General features: G+C 35.8%; 1 protein-coding gene across 6 annotated transcripts; it reads right to left on the bottom strand.

Annotated features, from left to right (window-relative positions):
- Positions 1-108: 108 nt before the first annotated feature.
- Positions 109-21,483, bottom strand: klc3 (kinesin light chain 3). 6 transcript variants are annotated; one of them, XR_015508753.1, is made up of 14 exons: positions 21,425-21,483; positions 19,077-19,101; positions 15,644-15,866; positions 10,612-10,842; positions 10,073-10,148; positions 9,021-9,246; positions 8,028-8,126; positions 7,810-7,911; positions 5,460-5,633; positions 4,815-4,914; positions 4,675-4,724; positions 2,554-2,684; positions 2,404-2,470; positions 109-1,310 (listed from the first exon to the last, which is right to left on the bottom strand). XR_015508753.1 is itself a non-coding variant. In XM_087283209.1 (14 exons), the coding sequence occupies exons 3-14, from the start codon at positions 15,848-15,850 to the stop codon at positions 1,224-1,226; spliced, it is 1,539 nt and encodes a 512-aa protein (XP_087139335.1). In that variant the 5' UTR covers positions 15,851-15,866; positions 19,077-19,101; positions 21,425-21,483; the 3' UTR covers positions 109-1,223. The 6 variants fall into 6 exon arrangements, 3 of the variants coding, with proteins under 3 accessions (XP_087139335.1, XP_087139334.1, NP_001070646.1); XR_015508751.1 differs by lacking the exon at positions 21,425-21,483 and adding an exon at positions 21,227-21,422; XM_087283209.1 differs by having other exon boundaries at positions 8,039-8,126.
- Between the last annotated feature and the right edge of the window lie 1,835 nt (positions 21,484-23,318).

The raw sequence follows: 23,318 nt of genomic DNA, 5'->3' as shown, positions 1-23,318 counted from the left end.
CATCATTTATAAAAGTGCGCATGTTCAAATTTGAGTGCTGAATTTGAATTGAATTCTGCACATATTACAGTAGCTGTCACATCTGAAAGCATTATTCAGACTTTTAGATTTTAAGAGAGGTAGAAGAATTTTATTTGGTTCATCAGCAACAATTAGTATATAAATACAGTCTGAAAGCACATAATTATGTAACAACCATATGTAAATGTACAACTGTTAAGATGATGTAGCAGCCCATTGATTTCTAGGTGCAAAAACACCTCTTAACAACTACTTCCATTACCTGGAGTAACATACTGTACATTGTTCTTGTACTCCGTAATTCTGCTTATATATAAAATCCACCCTATTCAGTACTAAAACACAATATATACACAATATCTGTTTGAAATAAATAAAAAATCCCTTATTTTATAGGCAAACGTTTGATGAGCTCAAGAAGAAACAAACTGAATTTATCTTGTTATGTAACTTCATGTTAGCATTGGGAAATGATTGGATTAAGGTGCATCTAGAAGCAATTTGGAGATTTAAGTGCAACTGAATCTGATATTGAAATTCAAGATGGCATGAGAGATGTATTTCACATCCTGCTTTAACACTCAAAGTAAGATGTCAACTGTCAAGATGTGGTCGCATCCATTATCATTACTCACAGAAGTCACAAATTCACATCCAACATGCAATATGCTGTGGGAAATATCAGCGATCATAGTATGGACGCTTTTAAAACCCGGGAACTTTGCCATACTCTTTTCAACGTACTACGCTTTGGTACATTCTAATTCTATTTTCAAATACTATTTAGGATGGATAGTATGCGAACTGAATCGCAGCATTCGTCAAGCAAGAATAAATGTGACCACACCTTGACCAAACATACATCCTGCCTGCTCTTTTACAAAAATGATAAATATTAAGTCATATTAAGTAGTCTGATAGATCTGGAATGTAAAAGGTTATCATTTTGTCACACTTTATATTGCAACTGGTTTAAAAAAAATAAGTAGACCAAATTTATTTCAAATGTTTTAACCACGTAAAAAATCTTTTCTTTTTTTGAAATATGTCGAAGTGTGCTTTGACGGACTGCAATTAAATGTGTGTTTCAGGGAGTTCTGAATCGATCACACACACTATTTCTCATATCATTATCAAATATGATCTGCAGTCATTACAGACCAGTGAGATGTGGTAGATCCTGAAGCTGATGTGGCTGAAGGTTAACTGTCTCCGGTCAGAGACGCTCGACGAGCCAAACTCTGTGTGCTGGAACTCAGACCCCGAGCGTCTGTCAGCCTCTTGGGCATCTGAAAAAAGATGAAATATCACATTTCCATTCATTTTTATTTTAGTGTTAAAATGTCATTTTCTTTTCGTTAGAAAGAGATTCAGGGGTGAAAATACATGAATTAATAATAATATTTCTGATTCAAATGAATGCTGTTGTATTCAATAAAGCCTTCTAAAAAACAACTATCTAAAACTTTGAAATGATTGTTATACATCAAATAACAATTTTTCACAATGATTTTAAAGAAGAAAGCGAATGACCCACATAAAAAAATACTATAATAATAATAATAATAATAATAATTCCTTACATTTTTATAGAGCATTTTTCTGGACACAAAGTGCTTTTCTGGCGCTTTACTAGGCACTCAAAGCTTTTCTGGACAAACCAAGATTTAGGATTGGTCCGGGCGGCATCTTGCAAAGGGCAGCCTCTTCATTTTTATCCATGACACCCTGAGGGCGGCACAATTGTCAATTGCCTAGAGTGCCAGTTGCGCTTGCAACAGTACTGCAAAGTGCTTTACGCATTTTTCAGGGGATTCTCCTCAAATAGAATCCCCATTAATATACTGGGGCATTAGGACCCACACAGACTGCAGGTTGAGCGCCACCTGCTGGTCACACTTAACACCACTTCAGGCAGCAATCTAGCTTTCCCATGTCGTCTCCCATCCAGGTACTGACCAGACCGATTTATAGTAATAATAATTTATAGTAAACTCAATAGCGTTTTCGCAATATACTATAGTAAAGTACTTGAATTAATCTGTTGTGGTATTTTTCTTATTGCTAAAGTGATACAACAAATATGCTATTGTAATATCTAATTACCCAATGCAACTATAACTATGGGGTGTATTACAAACTAAAGTACACTACAGTATTTATTAGTTTTATCAATTCACTATATTTATTAATAACGTATGTTGTATTATTTACTAACAAAGTGTTGTGAATGCTCTAATATATACACACTTTAAGTGTAATATGGCTCTAAAACATCTATAGTTTATTTACCATAAATTACTATAGTATTTGTTTCATGTGGGAGGGATTTAATGTTTACAGAATAAGTAAAAAATAATACAATTGAAAGCAAACACTTGCCATAGCAGCCTCTTGATTGTCTTTGACACCCACATTAAGCACATTGAGAGAATTGGCTCTTTTCATCCTATTAAAAGATAAAGGAGCACAATTAAACATTGCGTTCATTTCTGCAGGAAAACAGCTGAATAATAAGTGGAGTGGGATTACCCAACAGCTCGAGGGGTTGTTTCTTGTGTTCCGACTCCTTTTAGCTTCCGAACTAGTTTTTCGCTGCTTCGTCGTATGGACTCTCGAAGTTTAGTAAATGATCCGCTGCGCTTCAGGTTTCCCAGACCGTCCTACAGTGCATACACAGGAAGTTTACCAGAAGTTTACATACACTCTAAAAAAAGGAACATAAGCATTTTTAAAAAAATGTCGGATGGTAAATCATACTAAGGTTTTCTATTTCAGGTCCATTAGGATTACCTTAATGATTTACATTTGCTAAATGACAGAATAATGAGATCATTTCTTTTATTAATTTCTAAACAGTCAAAAGTTTACATACATTTCCTTGGTATTTTTATTTTTTATTTTTTTGCTTTGCTTATAAACTACATGACTTTGGTCAAATGTTTTGGGTATCCTTCCACAAACTTTTCACAATAGTTTAAAGGAATATAGGCCTATTCCTCCTGACAGAATTGGTATAACTGAGTCAGATTTGAAGGCTGTCTTGCTCGCAAAAGCCTTTTCAACTCTGCCAACAAATTGTCTGTAGAATTGAGTTTAGGGCTTTGTTATGGTCACTTCAAATAATTCACTCTGTTGTCCTTAAAGCACATTTTAACTGATTTGGCAGTATGGTTGGGGTCATGGTCCGTTTGGAAGACCCATTTATAGCCGAGTTTTAATTTGCTGGCTGATGTCTTGAGATGTTGCTTCAGAATTTTTTTACATAATGTTCTTTCTTCATGATGCCATCTATGCAGTAAAGTGGACCAGTCCCTCCTGCCCCACAACATGATGCTGCCGCCCCCATACTTCACAGTTGGGATGGTGTTCCTAGGCTTGTAAGCTTTCCTCTGTGTCCTCCAAATGTAGCACTGGTCATTATTTAAATCTTGGTTCCATCAGACCACAGGACATGTCTCCAAAAATGATTCTTTTTCCATTGTAATTTAGCCAATAGTAATCTGGCTTTTTTGTTAATTCTGGCTTGTTGATTTTCCTATGTTGTCACACAAGGAAGCAGTGATTTTGAGGTTTCCTTAAATAATATTCTACAGTTGTGCCTCCAATTAACTCAAATGTTGTCAATTAGCCAATCAGAAACTTCCAAAACCTTGACACCATCATCTGAGCTTTTTCAGAGGCATAATAATCTTATTGTATGTAAACTTGACTTTCAAGAAAAGTAATAACAATTTCTCAAAAAATCTCTCTCTCATTATTCTTCTATTAAGCATAACATAAACAAATTTGATAATCCTAACCTACCTAAAAGAAAAAAAAGTTAAGTCACATTAATATCTGACTTTAAATGGTTATGTGCCTTTTTATACAATGTATTTAAACTTCTGGTTTCAACTGTATGTATAACATTTTACACAACAGCAGTTGCTTTTCTGGTAAAATTAATAGCAAAAAAAGAATTTATGGATTAAAAATGTATTTAGCACCATCATGAAGTGGCATAAGATCTGTTTACATGATTCTTTTGTTAGTTTAACGTGTATAGTGTTGAATTTTCTGATTATGTTTGTAATGAGGCAACAAACACATGTAAACTGCTGATGCATCATGTCTTTTCACTCAGCTTTTTCTGTGATTTTTCTTGAGTAAAAGAACACCAATAAACTTTATAAAACATCTGTTTATGTGGATGTTCTTGCCTGCGTTGCCATATATGTTAAAGCTTCAATAGTTTTCATTCATTTTCCTTCGGCTCAGTCCGAAGGTAAATGCTACAGACAATTTAGTGTATTCAATTCACCTGTATCGCATGTCTTTGGAATGTGGGGGACACTGGATCACCCAGAGGAAACCCACGCCAACACAGGGAGAATATGCAAACTCCACACAGAAATGCCAACTGGACCAGCTGGGACTTGAACCAGCAACCTTCTTGCTGTGAGGCTGTGAGTGCTAACCACTGAGCCACTGTGTTGCCTCTGTCCTTTTGTCAGGTGTAGTTGTAATTGTATTTTAACAAAATAAATGTTTACTTTTTACAGAAAAAAGTCTGAAAATGTAGCTTCTTTCTCTATCAAATTAATTCCACAAAACATACAACGTTCTAAAGTTTGGTTGGTTTGACACTGTGTATCTGGATTGGAAACATACCGGTCTAGAGCTTCCCTCTTCGGTATGTATCCAGACAGGCCGTCCATCTCCTTTATAGACACAAAAACATTACCATTTGGTATATAAGTTGAATAGTTCAAAACTTTGTGCATAGAGTGTAAATGTACAAGTGATTTTACCCTCCACTGAGCCAAACTCCTTCTCATGAGCTCGAGTCAGAATCTCTTTATAAAGAGCCTCAGCTTGTCTGTATTTTCCCTGCTTGAGGTAGCAGGAGGCCTAGAGAGCACATACACCAGTATATATCACACATTACACACTTATGCTAGCATTACTTCAACACAACCAAGCAGGCACACAACATCATAAGACGTTAATATTAGATTAGATTTTTGTTGTGACGTCAGGTGACCAAAATTAAATGTCTAGCCAGCGTCTAAGTACAATGTTATTTTGACTTCCAATAACGACATCGAATTACATTGATATTTGGTTGATTTTAGGTTGTGTTGGAAAGTGACAAAACTCAAACGTCTGATTGTATAGTAAGTCATATGTTAAGTGAATGCATATGTAAGTCATAGTGGTGACGTCCACACAACGACATGGTGTAACATGATTAGACTTTGATATTTGGTTGATTTTAGGGTGATTTTTAGGTTGGACATTGGACATTGATGTCGGCCTGACGCTGGGTTCTGATGTCAACCCAATTTTCATTACCAAACAAAATCCAAAGTCCCCACAATGTTGGGGTATGCTGGGGTACAACGTCAATATGACATTATGTTGACATCCTGTGCCTTCAGGCAAGCATCTCTTACCAGGTTGTTCTTGGTCTTGGCCACATTGGCATCATCAGGTCCGAGCTGGCTCTGGTAAATGTGCAGCGCTCGTTCATAGTACTGCTCCACCTCCTGGTATTTGCCCTGGTTCTGGCACAGCAGGGCCAAGTTATTTAGCTGCTTCGCTACATCGGGATGATCCGTCCCAAGAACCTATAGACATACAAACATAGACTACAGATTTAGATTTGATCAGTGCTTCTCGACCATTTTGTCTTCAAGACCCCTGTTTGTATGAAACAGCATTCAAAGGTTCCGATCAGAATATCTTTTCCATCTTATTCAGATTTTTTTAAAATATCGTCACCTTGGAATTATAAGGTTCCATCTACGTTCTGAAGGATTTTGAGATATTGAGCTACAAAGTTTTTGCATTCCATAGCAAACAGTATATGTGTAACATTTGTTTTTTAAATAAAAAGTCTTAAAATGTAAACAACTTATAAAAAACATCCCATAATGTAAATAAATTGTCAATTAATAAAACTATGTCAATAACTTAATTTTGACAAAAATTTCAGATAGAACCTTATAATTCTGAGGTGACGCTATGTAAACAAGATAGTAAATTTAAAATGGGGAAGTGAAGACACGTTTTTTTTTGCAATATAATTTACACTTTCAAAAGTTTGTTCTTTGTAAAAAAATGTGTTTGCGTTTTAAATCATTTTTAATTGCCACCAAGACTTTATTTAATTTGATTAAAATATGAATATTGTTGTGAAAAAGGAATATATTTTTTGTTATTTTTGTCTCTTTTTCTCTGCATTAAACAATTGTATTTGTATTGCTTAAAGGTGATATATTAACTGTGATGTGCCTTGGAAATTAAATGAAGCATTTTTGCAGAAGTAGGTGAAGCTAATAGAAATACAAAGACCTGATTGTCTAAAACTAACTGGACATTTTTTTTTATCAAGATTAATCTTGGAAATAATCTAGATTAATCTAGATTAAAATGGCTCATTTGAATTCTTCCGAAGGCATTCAGAATATGTGTGCTACCCAAATAATAAGTCTTTGAGAACGGGTTTCTCAAGCCAGGTGGCGCATTAGACCAGGGGCTCATCTCCTGTTTCCGAAATGCATCACAAACTGCTAGAGAAACTGTTCTACTATGGTAATTGGTGATGAAAATAAATTATGTTCAATAATTTGTTCAATGTACTTGTGTTTACTAATTGTTTATTCAGTTAAACATGAATTTTTAAACTGTAGGCCTACATAAGCTCCAAACAGCGATTTTTGATTACTTTAATATGACTAAAGTCATAACTGAACTAAACAGAAATGGAATTAAGACATGTGGAGTATGCATATATCAGTGGCAGTATAAACACCGCAATTAGTAAACACCGTTATGTACAACTTTTCGCCATATTTTCCGACAAGATCCACACACACGCGGGCAATAAAGGACCGCACACACAAACACACATCGCGAAAAGCAGAAGTTTTTTTCTTTCTTTTTGGTGTGCGCTATTAAATTCCAAAACTCTCTCACCAGTCCTTACTTCTTATTTGCATCTGATACCCCATTTTGTCACGGGGCATAACTGTAGTTAAAGTCAGGCATTCTGCTGATTTGATACAAGGTGAAAGTCATCATCAAGGTGTAAATATCAAGGTGAAAGTCAGCTCCTAACTTTACTTTGAGAATAGATTAACGGCGATATTTATTTTATCGTGCAATAAGTCTTGCGTTAACGCAGCGCGCTAACGCCGATAACGGCCCACCACTAGTTGAAACTGAACACAGAATATGTGCAGTTGAGAAGTCTTATGTTTTTTAAGGTTGTGCAGAGAATTCGTAAAAAAAGAGGATGCATGTATGGGTGTATGTATGGGTTTTCTTTTGTATTCAATAAATTACTAAGATTTTTGATATTGAAAAAAAAACTCTCCTGACCTTTTTTATTGAAATTGATTAAATATTCCAACCCTATCTTGAAATTTTATTACAATTTACTTGTATTTATTTCAATTTGAGTATTCAAGTTATTTTTATTCAGTTATTAGTTATAGCACATTATTTTTTCAGTATTCTTCATTGAAAATAAGCATTTATTTGAATCATAACATTTTGTAGCAATGTAAATAGTCTTTTTTAATTAATTCTTTAATCATTTGTATTCTTTGTTGGTTTTATTTCTTATACTTGTTTCTTTTATTCCTGTTTATGTAAAGCCCTTTGAATTACCATTGTGTATGTAATGTGTTATATAAACAAATCTAACTTGCCTTGCTTATTTATTTATTTTCAAAAATATATATGCTCTGACACCAAACTATCAAATGCTACAGTATAATTCCTCTTCTGTGTCATTACCTTTTCTCTGATCTCCAGAGCTCTTTTACACAATGGCTCTGCCTCTTTGTACTTCCCCCTTTTTCCATATAATACAGCCAGGTTATTTAGAGTAGCTGCCACCTACAAACACAAACACAAACACAAACACACTCAAGGAAAGGGATTTGCATAGACTGGATATGCGACTTTATAACAAAAAACAACTCAACGTGTTAAGCAAACCATAACAGTCGCACATAGTACATACTGCTGGATGGTCCATGCCCAGGGTCTTCTCACGGATGGCCAATGCATCATTTAGGAGACTGGCAGCTTCTTTGTATTTGTTCTGATCTCTGTGAAGCACAACGTTTTCTAAGGTTTATTAGTCTGCTGACACTTTAGGTCCTAATGGATGGATAAAAAATGCTGATGCACATCCTATATTCTCCTGTTTATGCTGACTTAAAACATAACTGACTCAATGCTAACACATTCTCATAATAGTTTGTCACTTAATATATTTAATTTTTATATTTGGAACCTTTTGTTAAATTTTCAAAAAATATAAACAAAATGGTAAAACGCAAATAATGTCATATAAATGTATATGCATGTCGGCACCAATAGCCTAGTGGTTAAGTGCACTGACATATAGCACCATGGTGTTCAGGGCGACATGAGTTCGATTCCCAGCTCAAGGTCCTTTGCCGACCCTTCCCCTCCCTCTGATCCTAACTATTTCCTGTCACTGCACTACTCTATCCATTAAAGATTAAACCCCCCTAAAAAAATTATTATATATAAATAATATATAAATATATATATATAAATGTATACGCATATTAAATAACAAATGTAAATTAGTAGAAAAAAACATCAATTATCTAAGGTTTTCTGGAAGATTTCCAGTTTTGGAAAATCACTCCGTATCTACTGTGATGTAGTTTTGTTAATGTGATTAAGGGAAAGGGGTCACTGAGTTTCTCTCAGAAAATATTAAACATCTGGGCATTGTCATAATACATGAAATAATCACCCTTTTCTTCCGGGCATCTCTAACATTCTGAATTAATTTTAAAACCTGCTCTAAACAGTCTCTTAGTGGTTCAGTAAAATCTATGTAAAATTTAAACCTGTATAAGACATGTTCTAATATCTGTGGAGATTCATTTTAAATTTAATTATCATCTCCCTTGTTCTTAAAACAATGTTAATGAAAATTTACAGTTTAACAGAGCAGAGCTGACCTGTACACTAAAGCCAGGATATTGAGCATGGTGGCAACATCCGGATGGCTGTGGCCTGAGGATTTCTCCAGGTCCTCTAAAGCTTGTTTGCAGAGCGGCACGGCCACCTCATATCGGCCCTGGGAGGCGTACTGGATCACCAGGTTGTGGAGCGTTCGCAGTCGTGCAGGGATCTCATATCCTCCCTGCTGGGCAGCAGCGGCAGCACTACTGTGTGGCTGAGACACTGCAAATACAAGAGCTGATAACTGAGCTGTGGTCATCGCGAGGTCAGATACATGTCTCACTTTCCTGTCCAATACTCTTTTCCCAATATAAATGGCTATAAAACAATCTTTTAAGATTTATAATGCTAGTTGTGCGTGTCGTAAAAGTGTGGTTGAAACATAACACCACCCTTAACCCAGCGTCTAATCCAGAGATGCCCAAACTAGGACCAACGGGCCGAAGTTGGCTCGTTGTAACCTCTGATTTGGCCCACCATCCCATTTGAAAAAGGTGTACGAATGATGGGCAGGGTTGGGGCGAATGACTTTTATAGAGATTGTCATTTCTAGTTTAACATAATCTGTTTGTTTGTTTTATTGCTGAGCTACAAAAAAGCCAACTGAAATTAAATGTTTCATTTAAATGTTACTTGTAAATATGTAAATAAATACTTTGTAAAAACGTAAATACTGTCACTTGACAAATAGAGGACACAATCAGTTGCAGCTTGATTAGGGTATCTGCTTTCTGTAATAAATGAGATTGTTTTTACTGTAATAAGTTCATTATAAAAATGTAAAAAAAATGTATACTGTATTAGTTAATACAAAGCAAGGTTTACTAGTTATTTTTAAATATTCTTAATTAAATGAGAAGTACCTATGGCAGCTATATTTACCTTCGGCCCACTAGCCTCAATCTAGTTTGGTTTTCGGCCCTTCATAAGAAAAAGTTTGGGCTTCCCTGGTCTAATCTAACAACTGACGTAGTAAACTGTGAAAATAACTGTGTTAAAAAGCAGATTAAAAAGTGGTAAAGCAACAGAAGTGTGAGGAGGGTCATACTGTGAGTCTGCTCCTCTTCTTCTGTAGGAAAGAGATCATCAAGGGACTCCTTTCCTGAAGTAGAATCTTTATCCTCCTGTAAGAACAGTAAGACATGGATAAAAATTAGTGATGGTGAAATTATATGAGAAAGTTTTACTTGGCAGTTGGCCAGTAAATTTTATTAATTCTTTTTAAAAAAAATTCGTATTTAACAAAAACTGCATTATAACTACATAAACAAGTAATCTGATGTGCAATATAAACCAAAACATATTTCAATTTTCATGATGGAATCGGTCAAAACAAGACATTTGAGGAAAACTGCCTCAATGGTGTTGTGTTATTTTTAAGACATTAAACACCCCCTCCCAATTTAATGTCATTTATTCAATGCAGAATATGGGATGTAACTAAAATGACACTACAAAAAAATTCTTTTATAATTTTTTTTTATTTATACATTTTTTTTTTATAATTCCATGATTTAGCACACAACTGCTAAACCACGAATCTTGTTTAGAGCAAAAGAGCACCGTAGAACTTAACTGAATGCTTACCAGAGACGTCTCTTCGTGGTCGTACTTGCGAATGCTGCTCATGAACTGCAGGTGTCTGTTCTGCTCCTCTAAAGTCACCACCTCCTGCTCTCTCTCCTGCAGCTGCTGCTGTGCTCGGGACAGTTCATCCCGTAGCCACTGGTTCTCCTGGCACAGCCTCCGCACCTGAGCACGCAGCTTCTGCTTCTCGGCCTCTAAAGAGCCCAGGTGTGCCGACAGTGCCATCATCACCTGGAGGAGCAGGACACAGACAGACATGCTCTTATTACTGCCTCCAGGAACTGGTTCTGATTTTATTGGCTTAATTTGACAGATTTGGTGGTGGATTTTCTCAAAACTTGCAGGAATGTTGCTTGTGTTTGTTACTCTTCTCAGAACAAGACAGATCACAATGCCATAAATTTGTAATAATAATGAGTAAAATTTCCTAATGTGAATTTAATTAAAATTGTTTATGGTTACAGTTAAAAGTAAATGTAGTGATGGCTTTATTGTCACAATGTAGCAGCATTAAGTTGATAAATATTCTCATTTACACTCAATATGGTATTGTTGCATACTGTTTCATAATGTATCTGTAATACTGAGCTGTAAATATTTGTCACTACTTACTGCCACTACTTTGGCACTTGGCACAAAATATTATTTTACATAGAGTGTAATCAGAATACACTTCTATGAAGCCAATCTAGGACCATATATCCTTGCAAAGTAAAATAAACTTTTTCAAACAAAAAGTAAATATTGAGCAGTAAATAAATAAATGCAAATATCTAAAAATTGCAAAGCAATTTTTTTTCAAAAATAAAAATACATTTTGCAAACAAAAATAAAGTACTGCAGAGGAAAAATTAAGCTTTGAGAAATAAAAATAAAAAAAGAAAACACACACACACACACACACATATATATATATATATATATATATATATATATATATTAGGGATGTAACGGTATTGTAAATACCGTCATACCGCAATATTAAATTTTTTCGATATTACCGAAGTCGCATGACTCGGTAAAACTATAGATCTTCAGAGAAAATTTGCTCAGGCGAATGAAGCGAACGGGAGGTAGCTGAAACTTCATTTCCCATCAGCCCCGGCGTGGCCATAATCCTTTGCGGTCTGTTGTCGCTACAGATCCAGTAATGCGGAAATGGAGTGTGCTGCTAGTAGCGGAGATGAAAAAAAGATGGAAATGATCGAACCTAAAGCGGGTGTTGTCGCCGCGCGCGTGCTGAATAGCGGTGCTGTCGCGCGCGTTCTGATCAGCTGTGTTGTGGCGCGCGTATTGTAAAGCGCCGAGGGGGGGGGGGTTGAGCGCGCATACCAAGAGAGGTGTTGTCGCGCGCCTACTGAAGGGCTGGACTGGACGGAGGTTGTGTCGCGTCGCGGGGGCACTTTTGATCGTTTTGGAAGGGCATTTTCTATCCAAGACTAAAAAGGGCATGTGCACTGCACAGGTTGAGCCCTATGTGTGCACGTGCCTGCAAGTTGGGGAATACGACTAATAACAGTCATGGGGACTGCAGAAACACAGCACTGTTCAGATTGATGCAGACATTGACTTGTACCGCAAAGAGATCTCTATCTCACTCATGGTTTGTCTTCTCAAGTGGGGGAAAGACAATGCACAACGTTACCCACTGCTGTCAACATGGGCCAAGTCATATCTCTCTTGTCCCAGAAACCTCAGTCCCAAATGAGAGGGGTTTTTTCTGTTGCAGGGGACATTGTAAATACCCAGAGATACCAGCTTTTACCAGATTATAATTATATGATAATTTTTCTTTAAACCCATCTCTATCTAAGTGAGTGATTAAATGTTGAATGTGATGAGTTTTCAACAATACTAAATTGAAACTTTATTTTTTTACATGGTTTAATAATTTTTTGTTATTAAAATTGAAGGTCCTGTTTCAAAGCTTACAGATAGATGGCTAATTTGTATGTCATTGACATTTTTGGCACTTTTTTGGAGTATTTTCAAAAGTTTTTTTTTTCCTGTAAATGATTCAATAAATACCGTACCGTGACATTCATACCGAGGTATTACCGTACCGTGAAATTCTGATACCGTTACATCCCTATTATATATATATATATATATATATATATATATATATATATATATATATATATTTTTTTTTTTTTTTTTTTTTCAAATGATTTTTTATCTCATTACCTTTACAAAACCCATCCAGTCAATTGCAATGCTCACTTTGATTAGCTTTTTAGTCAAACATGAGTTTTTCACTTTGCACTTCACGTTTCTGCCTGTTTCACTTTGTGGCCCTGATTTCACAAGTGGGCAGGGTCAAGAGAACTTGGTCGTTTACGCCCTGACCTACTGGGCTGTAAGAGCACCTCGGTGATACTAGGTGATGATGTCACTTAAATGGAGGCAGGTCCGGGCCTACCATAAACGCACTGCTTGATTTTTATTTTCAGTTCTTTTTTTGTTAGTAAATTTCATTTTTATTTTTCAAAACTTAATTTTACCTTTGCAGTTCTTTATTTTTGTTAGCAAAATTAATTTTTATTAGTTAAAAATGAATTTTCACTTTGAGATTTTTGGAGATTTGCATTTATTTTCTTATTTTTTGCTTAATACTTTATTTTTTTGTTTGCAAACCTTTAATTTTGCAAGTATACATGACCCTAGATTGAATCCTCACACTTCTATTCAAACTTAGTGTAGGTAGAATAATTTAAAAAGAAAATACTGCTATTTTTACTTGGTGTAAACAAGCGGCAACCTCCCGCTCTCCCTCGTGAAGCAAATACAGAAGTAACTGAAACTGCAATATATCGAAATTCCGCTAGTCCTCGCTCCATAATAGAGCAATTTCAATTGAGCCCTTGTTTGGTATCCCCTGGTCGATGTGATGATGCGTGAACAAAATGGCGAAGGTTGACCACCCCTACCTGTAGCTTATTTTGCATTCGTCAGAAACCAATGGGTGACGTCACGGATACTACATCCATATTTTTTATAGTCTATGGGGTAAATAACATCTCTCACTGAACTTATTAGGGGAACACATACCCTAACATACCATAAAGCAAAACTGTGCACACCTGCAACCCTCCAGGAATTGAATTTAAGACCTATGCTTAAGATCAGGGGTCTCCAAACTCGGTCCTGGAGGCCCGGTGTCCTGCAGATTTTAGCTCCAACTTGCCTCAACACACCTGCAAGGATGTTTCAAGAAAGCCTAGTAATTCTGCAGTCACAGTCGAGTTTGAGCATGCGAAATTCTATCATACGGCACTGCGAAAAGGGGCGAGATTAAACAACATGATTATACATTTAAAAAAGCGAGCGATTGGTCCATATTTAAAATTTCTGTCCAGAGAGGTCATGCTTTGATCCTTGTTTGGTCTCACGCAGTCAAGTGATCCCTAGTAGCAAAGAATTCTGGCCCAGATTTGGCATAAAGCTGGCACAGCAGGCATTCATCCGGCACTGGCATACAGCATGTGGGCCAAACATGGCCCGGGTTTGGCAGAGGTGGCACCGTCTTTAAGGCGGCACACAAGATTTGGGCCAGATATAAAGCGTAGTATTTGGCCCAGATTTAAAAATTTGATAATTGGGCCATGTGAGTTTGGCCAGTCTTGACCCACATTTAAAATACACTTAAATAATTTTTGAGTAAAGAAAAAAAATTCTACCAATCAGGTCACTTTGAGAAAAAGCGTGCCCATAGTGTACCTAAAGTGCATCACTCCATGGGTTTATCAATTTCATTGCAATCGTGACACACCAACCTATCTGGCCTGGTTCAGGCCCAGTTATGAGTTATTAACTTGGCTGAGACTTGCCCCAGATATGGTCCGTGTTTGGCCCTTGTCTGGAAGCCAGATTTGGTCCAGTCAAGTACCGTAATTCACTGCGGCATGTGGGCCAAGCAAAACCTGATTGTGTGGGCCAGAGCTGGGCCAGAGAAATTTTGCCATGTGGGATGCGATTTCTCAGGTCAGAGTTCACCAAGCTTGAACTTTGCACCGCAGTGAACTGAAAAGTTTGACGCACGACCTTGTGTTTCTGGTCTGACGCATTCGCCTGTGTATGAATGGAGGTCTATGGGGAGAAAAGTGTAGTGCCCTACAGTACCGAGTTTGGACACCCCTGCTTTAGATCAACAAATTACTGTATAACAAAGTCCCTTTAAGGCAAGTAATTTCACTCGGCTGCTACCTTGAAACGCCTTTCGGGCAGTATGCTCAGGCATTCTGTTTAAATAGGGAAACATCAAATTCTCCAAAGCTAAAAAGCCAAGATTATGATTAATCTCCATATTACAAATAACCAATAAAATTGAACAACAACTGTCTATTTAGCTTCATTTCTAAATGTTCATATCACACAAAATCTGCAGAAACTCATGTCTGGTCTGATTCCTCCCCGGTAGAATTGTCATTCTATAGTGGTCGCTAATTGGCTCCTGTACTAGAAGGCGGGCTTTATTCATGCTATAGTAATCGCTGATTGGCTCCTGTACTAGTAGGCAGGGCTTCATTTGCCATATTGACAGTTACACTTTTCCCTAATAAAAAGTATACAAGTGACATGTCTTGTGTATTATATAGTCTTTGATTATATCTATGTACATTTTCTAAAGTAGTATGTCACACTTTTGAGAAAACATTATTGTTCTAAATTTGTGGTCATAAATGACAACAGTAACAAATGGCTATTTTTAAAAGTTCTTTTAGCCCAGTTTGAGCCGGTACTCTTGTTTTATTTCTTATTCTTAACATACATCACATGGGTCACTAAAAGCCTGATGTATAGAGTTTTTTAAATTGTGCAATCAGAAACAGTGACAAATGGTTAGGTGAAGCAACAAGAAGTGTAGAAATCAAGAAATCAAAACACAATCTTCAAGTGGACTTTGGCTGAATGATAATAATAGTGACAACATCACATGGCATGTAATGAAAACCCCCAACTAGTTTCCCAGATTTTTTCTTGATTTTAGAAGGACTGTTTTAATGTGAATAAAGATGAGTGTACTGCTCACTTGCGCCTCTCCTAAGCCCAGCTCGATCCTCTCCAGAGACTCTAGAATTATGCTGGTCTTCTCCTGCTCCAGGCTGCTCTCACTGGACGTCTGGCTCTGGAGTGTTTCCTGCAGGCTGTCCAGAAGTGTGCGGTTCTCTCCACGAAGAGCCTCCAGCCCCGCGATCACCTGCTGGGTGCTGCATAAGATCTCCTCCCCTGACAGCATGTCTGACACTCAGACCCTGGACAGAAAAATATACATATGGTGTTATTGTGTAATTAATGTGCACATTAAGTCGCACAGCATGTAAGAGAGCATTATACACTAACAGTTGCTGCGCCCCAATTCGCATACTTATACTATGCCCTAAAAGTATGTACTTTTTTGTGAGGGAAAAGTAAATACTTTTGACTGTGTAACAGGAAGCTTTGGGACCTTCTATTTCCTCGTTAACAGATTGTTGTGTTGCTTAGTAATGAGCCCTGACAATCATCCACACATTATCCACATTTCTTTAATATTTTCCTACCTGATTGGAGAAGCAGTAGCAGGTTAATCTGTCAAGGTTTTGGAAGTTTCTGATTGGCTAATTGACAACATTTGAGTTAATTGGGGGCACAACTGTAGAATAGTATTTAAGGAAAACCTCAAACCCACTGATTCCTTTTGTGACAACATGGGAAAATCAACAAGCCAGAATTAACAAAAAAAAGACAGATTACAATTTGCTAAATTACACTGGGGAAAAAAGCCATGGAGACATGTCCTGTGGTCTGAAGGAACTAAGTTTGGCCATAATGACCAGTGTTACATTTGTGGGACAAAGGGAAAAGCTTACAACCCTTGGAACACCAACCCAACTGTGAAGTATGGGGGCGGCAGCATCATGTTATGGGGCTGTTTTGCTGCAGGAGGGACTGGTCCACTTCACAGCAAAGATGGCATCATGAAGTAAGACCATTATGTAGAAATACTGAAGCAACATCTCAAGACATCAGCCAGCAAATTAAAACTTGGCCACAAATGGGTCTTCCAAACAGACCATGACTCCAACCATACTGCCAAATCAGTTAAAATGTGCTTTAAGGACAACAGATATATGTTTTGGAGTGGCCATCACAAAGCCCTGAACTCAATCCTATAGAAAATTTGTGGGCAGAGTTGAAAAAGCTTGTGCGAGTAAGACAACACAACAAATTTAACACAGTCCCACCAGTTCTGTCAGGAGGAACAGGCCAAAATTCCTTCAAACTATTGTAAAAAGCTCAAACCCAAAACATTTGACCCAAGTTATACAGTTAAAAAATACCAAGGAATTGTATGTAAACTTTTGACTCTCTAGAATTTAATAAAACATTCTCAAAAAAACTCTCATTATTCTGGCATTTAGCAAATGTAAATCATTTAGGTAATCCTAACTAAATAATTCATGAAAGAATAAAGTTACCACACCATTGTTTTTTTTTTCAATACGTTTATTAAGGTGTCTCCATATAAATGGCCCACACTACACATATATATATATATATACAGTTGATGTCAGAATTATTAGCCCCCCTATGAATTTCTTTTTCTTTTTTAAATATTTCCCAAATGAAACATGATGTTTAACAGAGCAAGGACATTTTCACAGTATGTCTGATCATATTTTTTCTTCTGGAGAAAGTCTTATTTGTTTTATTTATAGATATATAGATGGATGGATGGATGAATAGATAGACGAACGGACGGACGGATGGATGGACGGACAGACAGACAGACAGACAGACAGACAGACAGATAGATAGATAGACAGATAGATATATAGATAGATAGACAGACAGACAGACAGAGAGACAGTGATAGATAGATAGATAGATAGATAGATAGATAGATAGATAGATAGATAGATAGATAGATAGATAGATAGATAGATAGATAGATAGATAGATAGATAGATAGATAGATAGATAGATAGATAGATAGATAGATAGATAGATAGATAGATAGATAGATAGATAGATAGATAGATAGATAGATAGATAGATAGATAGATAGATAGATAGATAGATAGATAACCATACAAAATTTATTCAAAGAATAAAAATAAACCATACTATAATCCTCTTATTGTGCAACAAACGGAATATGATGTGCATAAACAATACACGATGTGCATTCATTTTACAAATTAAGCATATAAACAGGTCAGTACCGAAAGTTGAGGTCAGCAGCATGGTGTGTTAGGTAAAATAAATTACGACAATAAAAGAAAGAGAGAATAAATTAAACTGAATTGGCTGGGGGGTGGCACGTTCTTCAAACTTGTGGTTTTATGCCAAGATGAGTTGTATGCTAGTGCTATATCAGCACTAGTACTCATCTTGAAGCTACAAACTAAAAGTGCATGATCATTCCAACCACTCATTCAACCGTAACTGCATCAAGTTTTAGAGAGAGTTGGTTTTGATGATGGAAACGATTATTCAAAGTAGAAAATTGAAGGGTAAAACTAAATTTGCTCGTACATGTAAAGAGGTAACATTTACACCACTGTTCAAAGGTTTGATGTCAGTTTTTAATAGTAAAATTTTGATAAATTTAGACACAATAATTAAATCAAAAGTTACTGCATAGAAGAACATTTCAATATTTCTTTGTGTGAAAAATGTATCTAATATTTTATCTTCTCTTTTCAAGTTACTGCTTAATTGCATGTTCAACGTTTTATTTTGGTACCTTACTGTAACTGTACAAAAACTAAGATACTCTACCAAGTAGTCATTTCTGAGTACCTTGCAGTCACTATACAGTATAGCTGATCCACAACATATTAAAGAAATATTTTTGCAATATATTTTCATACATTTTTTTTATGTTGCTTTCTCTCTGTTTAAGACGGGCCATTTTTAAAGAGAGATTGTAACAATATTCATTCATTTTCTTTTCGGCATAGTCTAGTCCCTTAGTCTCTACAGTGAAATGAACCGCAAACATATTTAGCATATGTTTTATGTAGCGGATGCCCTTCCAGCTGCAACCCAACACCAGGAAACACCCATACACTCTTGAATTCACACACATACACTACGGCCAATTTAGCTTATTCAATTCACCTATAGTGCATGTCTTAGGACTGTGGGAGAAACCGGAGCACCCGAAGGAAACCCACGCGAACACGTGGAGAACATGCAAACTCCACACAGAAATGCCAACTGACCAAGCCGGGGCTCGAATCAGCGACCTACTTGCTGTAAGGCAATCATGTTACCCACTACGCCACCATGTTCCCCTCATACCATCTTTTATTTCATTTAGCACTAGAATGCTCATAATTTTGTGGGAAGCAACATAGACATACTTTTAAGAATCTTCACAGGTATTAAGTCAGCAAGAAAATGGGAAGACAAATGTGCAGACACCCTCACACGTAACTTTACATCACAAACAGCATGGAATATTGAAAACTGACCTTAATTCACAGTAAAGATGCAAAGCTGCAAAGAAAGAAAACATAATAATCAAGATGCATTCTCTAATGCGATAACAAAAACAACTACATTTGATTGACATGTTCATATCAGCGATACACATGTTGATTAAAGAAGTGTACACAGTGCTCTGAAAATAACAATTTTACTTTCAAATGGATAGTTTTACACCAAAATGAAAATTTACTCACTATTTACTAACTCGGAAGTGGTTCCAAACCTTTCATTATTCCGTTAATTACTAAAGAAGACATTTTGAAGAATGTGAGAAACCAACCACTGACTTTCATAGTAGGAAAAACAAACAATATGGGAGTCAATACAGGCTTCTACCAGCTTTGTTCAGTATATCTACTTTTGTGTTCAACATAAGAAAGTTAGTCAAACAGGTTATGAACAAAATAAATGAGGACATCATTTTCAGTGTTGGGTGAACTGTCTCTTTAAGAGAGTAAGAGCAGGAACTGCCTTCAGCCTTGAAAGTGAAGTGAAGCTTCTCTTCCGTCCCAGCAGAGGAAAACATTCACTAGGTAAGGGTTGCTAAGTAAGCATCAGTTTACAGGTAGGAACAGACATCACTCTGGGGAGGTAAAGGACTGAGCTAATGTTTACGCCAGGCCGATGAGGTCATCAAACACGAGATACATGCTTTTAAGCTTAATTAATCAAGTAATTTAACAACAACAAAGATAAATGAATTTAGATACCAGTTTGGCGTGTTTAAAGGGTGGAGCAGACTAACGACTAACCTAGATTTGTTCTAAATTGGGTTATATTTCTCTGTTTTGGCTGTTGTTGCTGCTGGAAAAGCTTTTGAAAATTACATTAAATACTTTAATTTAATAGCTCCAGTTCAAACATCAAAGAAGAAAATGATCTAATCATGGACTCGACTGAAGGTTAAAAAGAGATCAAGAGCATCATTAAAATAAAGTTTGCTAACAAAAAAGCTAATATCATTAGTGTTATATATATCAAGCTGTCATATTCATAAATTCTATATACTAAATTTAAGTATATTATATTGCATTGCTTCAGAGCACTCAGAATACAAAACTTGTAGAATAGAATAGAAGAATAAAAGTTAAGTCTAAGGAAATAAAATGTAAGCAAAACAGTCATGAAAGCTTGAATTAAAAGGAGTGTGTGTGTAAATAATAACAACAAAAAATCTATGATCAATCTGATTTGACACTTGAATGCAGTGTATGCTTTATATATTTATATAAAAATGAATATATAGTATGAATAGCATAGAAATATATATATATATATATATATATATATATATATATATATATATATATATATATATATATATATATATATATATATATATATATACTACATATACAGTGTTCAGCATATCCCCTCACAAATCTATCTTTTAAATTCATATTATTAATAGAAAGCTATACAATATTATGTGTGCATATACATTAGTTTAGTCAGTACTGAAGCCACATCTGAAGCTTTTTGAACAAAATAACTTATGATAACTGTGCAAAAACTAGTACACCTAAATTGATATGTTATAGAAAAGTATTAAATATTTTTTTTAATGTAAACATTTTTTTACAATTTAAAAAAAAGCAAAAAAAAAAAAAAAATACAGAAAAATTGTTAGAAATGTTGCATGTTGTAAATGTGTAATTCATTTAGCAATATTTGGCTTGAATTTAATTGTATTACCTTTCAATTTCTAAATATATGTGTTGACTAAAATATAATTTTAATAAATATATCTGTTTAATAAATCTGTTTTGTTTAAATGCACCAAAATACATAGCTCATATTTACTGAGAAATGGATGCACATATTCATTTTCAAAATGGGTTGAACTCAATTATGCTGAGCACTGTATTCTACATACAGTCTAAAATGCACGAATTAAATGAAAATATCCATTATTTTATGGATGATAAATGAACTATATATGTACTAAATGAACTAAATATGCTGACTTCATCAGATTAGCAGTTAGTAACGAAACGAAGGCTAATTCAGGAAAACAAACACAGGCCATGAAAGAGAGTTATAGTCTATTAAAGCAACAGTAAAGCTGTAAATTCTGTCAGCTCGTATAAAGAGACTATCTGCCAGTGACTGTCAACAGATGATATTTATTTACCTGCTGCAAGTCAGACAAGAGTCTGCGACGCGTCAAAACTCAAAGCCAGAGAATTCCGAGTGGAATATTCCACATTACATCTTTAATTCCATGATGTAGAGGTCAACAATGGGGGTAAAATAACCAAGTAAAGCCTCGGTTGCGGTCATTCATTCACCTGCTGTTGTGTCGCAGACAGGATAAATTAACAGCTCTTACCTGATCCGTCAGTTCACACTATTTACGGCGGCTGCGCGGCGCACCACAGGCCATCTACTGGCGACAAGCAGAACTGCGGCTAACAAAAACCACCAAGAAAGGCTCTCTATTTTGTTAATGAATTAAATATTTCCAGTCATAACATTTCTACGTGAAAGCATCAATACAAGTAAAGAACCCTTGTGCAATGAATATTTAAACATTAATTGAACATTACATTTAACATTTAATATTTTTACATTTCATTGAAATTATTATAATTTTTTATGTTGGCTATCATTTTAGCATGAATACTCTCAAGTTAATGTTCCACGTAATAACCTATTTTTCATGCCAAAACATATAGGCATGTTTTTTTCCCCCAAAAGAGTTTTCCTTATAAAAATAAATACAAAAGTATGAGTAAAAGCTTATTTAAAAAGTAAAAATTAAAGGGTTTATTATATGCACAAATAAAATTTACTCATAGATTTTGTAAGAAAGAAAGCTAAATTATGGTACAATTAATTCCATTACTCATGCATATGACTGTATTTTATTTTAATAGTTTGCCTCTTTTATATTTTGTTATTATATTGGGATGCTTAATGTTACATTTAATTAATGTTATTTACTTAAACGTAATGCTTATTGCATCATTTAAGTGTCATTATTATGTGTGTAACCCTGACCTGATGGTGTCTTGTACTTTGATAAACATTTAAAATATTATATATAATATCTGAGTAAGAGACAGTCTGCTTTACACTCTGGGAAATAAATATATGCGAGCTCTCACTGGAGTGGTACCTGTTGTGTACCTAAAAGGTCCATATGAATACCTCAAGGGTACATATTAGTATCTAAAAAGTACAAAAGTGTTCGTCTTTAATTTTTCAGGTACTAATACGTACTTTTGAGTTACCAGTATAGACCCTTTAAGTACAAATGTGTACCTTTTGAAAAGGACCCACCCCAGTGACAGCTCACGTAACTTTATTTTTGAGAGTGTATCATACTCGTAATGTATACAAATAAAATTAGATATAAATAAATGAAGGTACATTTGAGTTATGACAGTGCAACCTTTGTGTAATTGCTTGATTATTTCACTGATGGCAACAAATATGAGGCAGTCCACTATTTTAAAACATTAGGCGGGGAAAAGAGTTTCCTGCAGATAGCATTTTGGGCATTATATGCAATAATGACAACAAGCTGTTTAAAATGACTTGTATATTAAACATTAAAAAGACTTATAGCAGATGCCCAGTAAATCTGTTTGTTACATCAGACAGTCACAAATCAGTTCAGAGAGTCTATGTAGAAGGAGGAGTCTCTTTGTGACGCCACACTGGCATAGTTTCAATAAAGCCGCTTAGGGTGAGTTGGGGTGAGAGGGAGGGGGTGTTGTCTGGGTGTGTAAAATAAGTAGCATTAGCCTTGGACCCATCAGACAGACTTAACTCAACCACAGGCACTGTGCAGATCAGGAGACATCTAGGAATCGTCTTCAGTTAAACTTCTGTTGAATCACAGCCTGTAGAGCTGAGAGCAAGGAAGGAGTTCAGAATGCATCAACCAAAGGAATTATAGTAATAATGAGACACAGAGAGAGTAAAAAACTGTGTGAAGAAAAATGAGAGGTGGGATATGAAGTGGAAGGAGATGGAGCAACTGCAAGCAGATATATGAGACTTGAGTGATTAATGGTTCAGCTGCTAGAGGAGCTGAGCTGAGGGCAGATCTACTCCCAATAAGGGCAGCTTGGCTGGGCCAGTTTAGTGTTCTCAACCAGGCAGAGAGTTAATCTATTGCTCCAAATGTGATGAGGCCAAGTCAATACAAAAAACACCAAAACACTTTTCTCTCTCTCTCTCGCTCACTCTGTTGTGTCTGGTTAAACACACTTTGG

Source organism: Danio rerio, chromosome 15 (assembly GCF_052040795.2).
Source record: "Danio rerio strain M-AB ecotype USA chromosome 15, GRCz13ab, whole genome shotgun sequence".
Classification (NCBI taxonomy): Eukaryota; Metazoa; Chordata; class Actinopteri; order Cypriniformes; family Danionidae; genus Danio; species Danio rerio.
Note: the sequence above shows the minus strand (reverse complement) of the source record. Positions and strands in the feature narration are given on the sequence as shown.

Coding starts and splice junctions, on each gene's coding strand:
- klc3 (XM_087283209.1), bottom strand. CDS start 15,850: ATGCTGTCAGGGGAGGAGATCTTATGCAGCACCCAGCAGGTGATCGCG. Junction 9,247..10,072: donor AGAAGAGGAGCAGACTCACA/GTATGACCCTCC, acceptor TTGTATTTGCAG/TGTCTCAGCCACACAGTAGT. Junction 5,634..7,809: donor CTCTGGAGATCAGAGAAAAG/GTAATGACACAG, acceptor GTATGTCTATAG/GTTCTTGGGACGGATCATCC.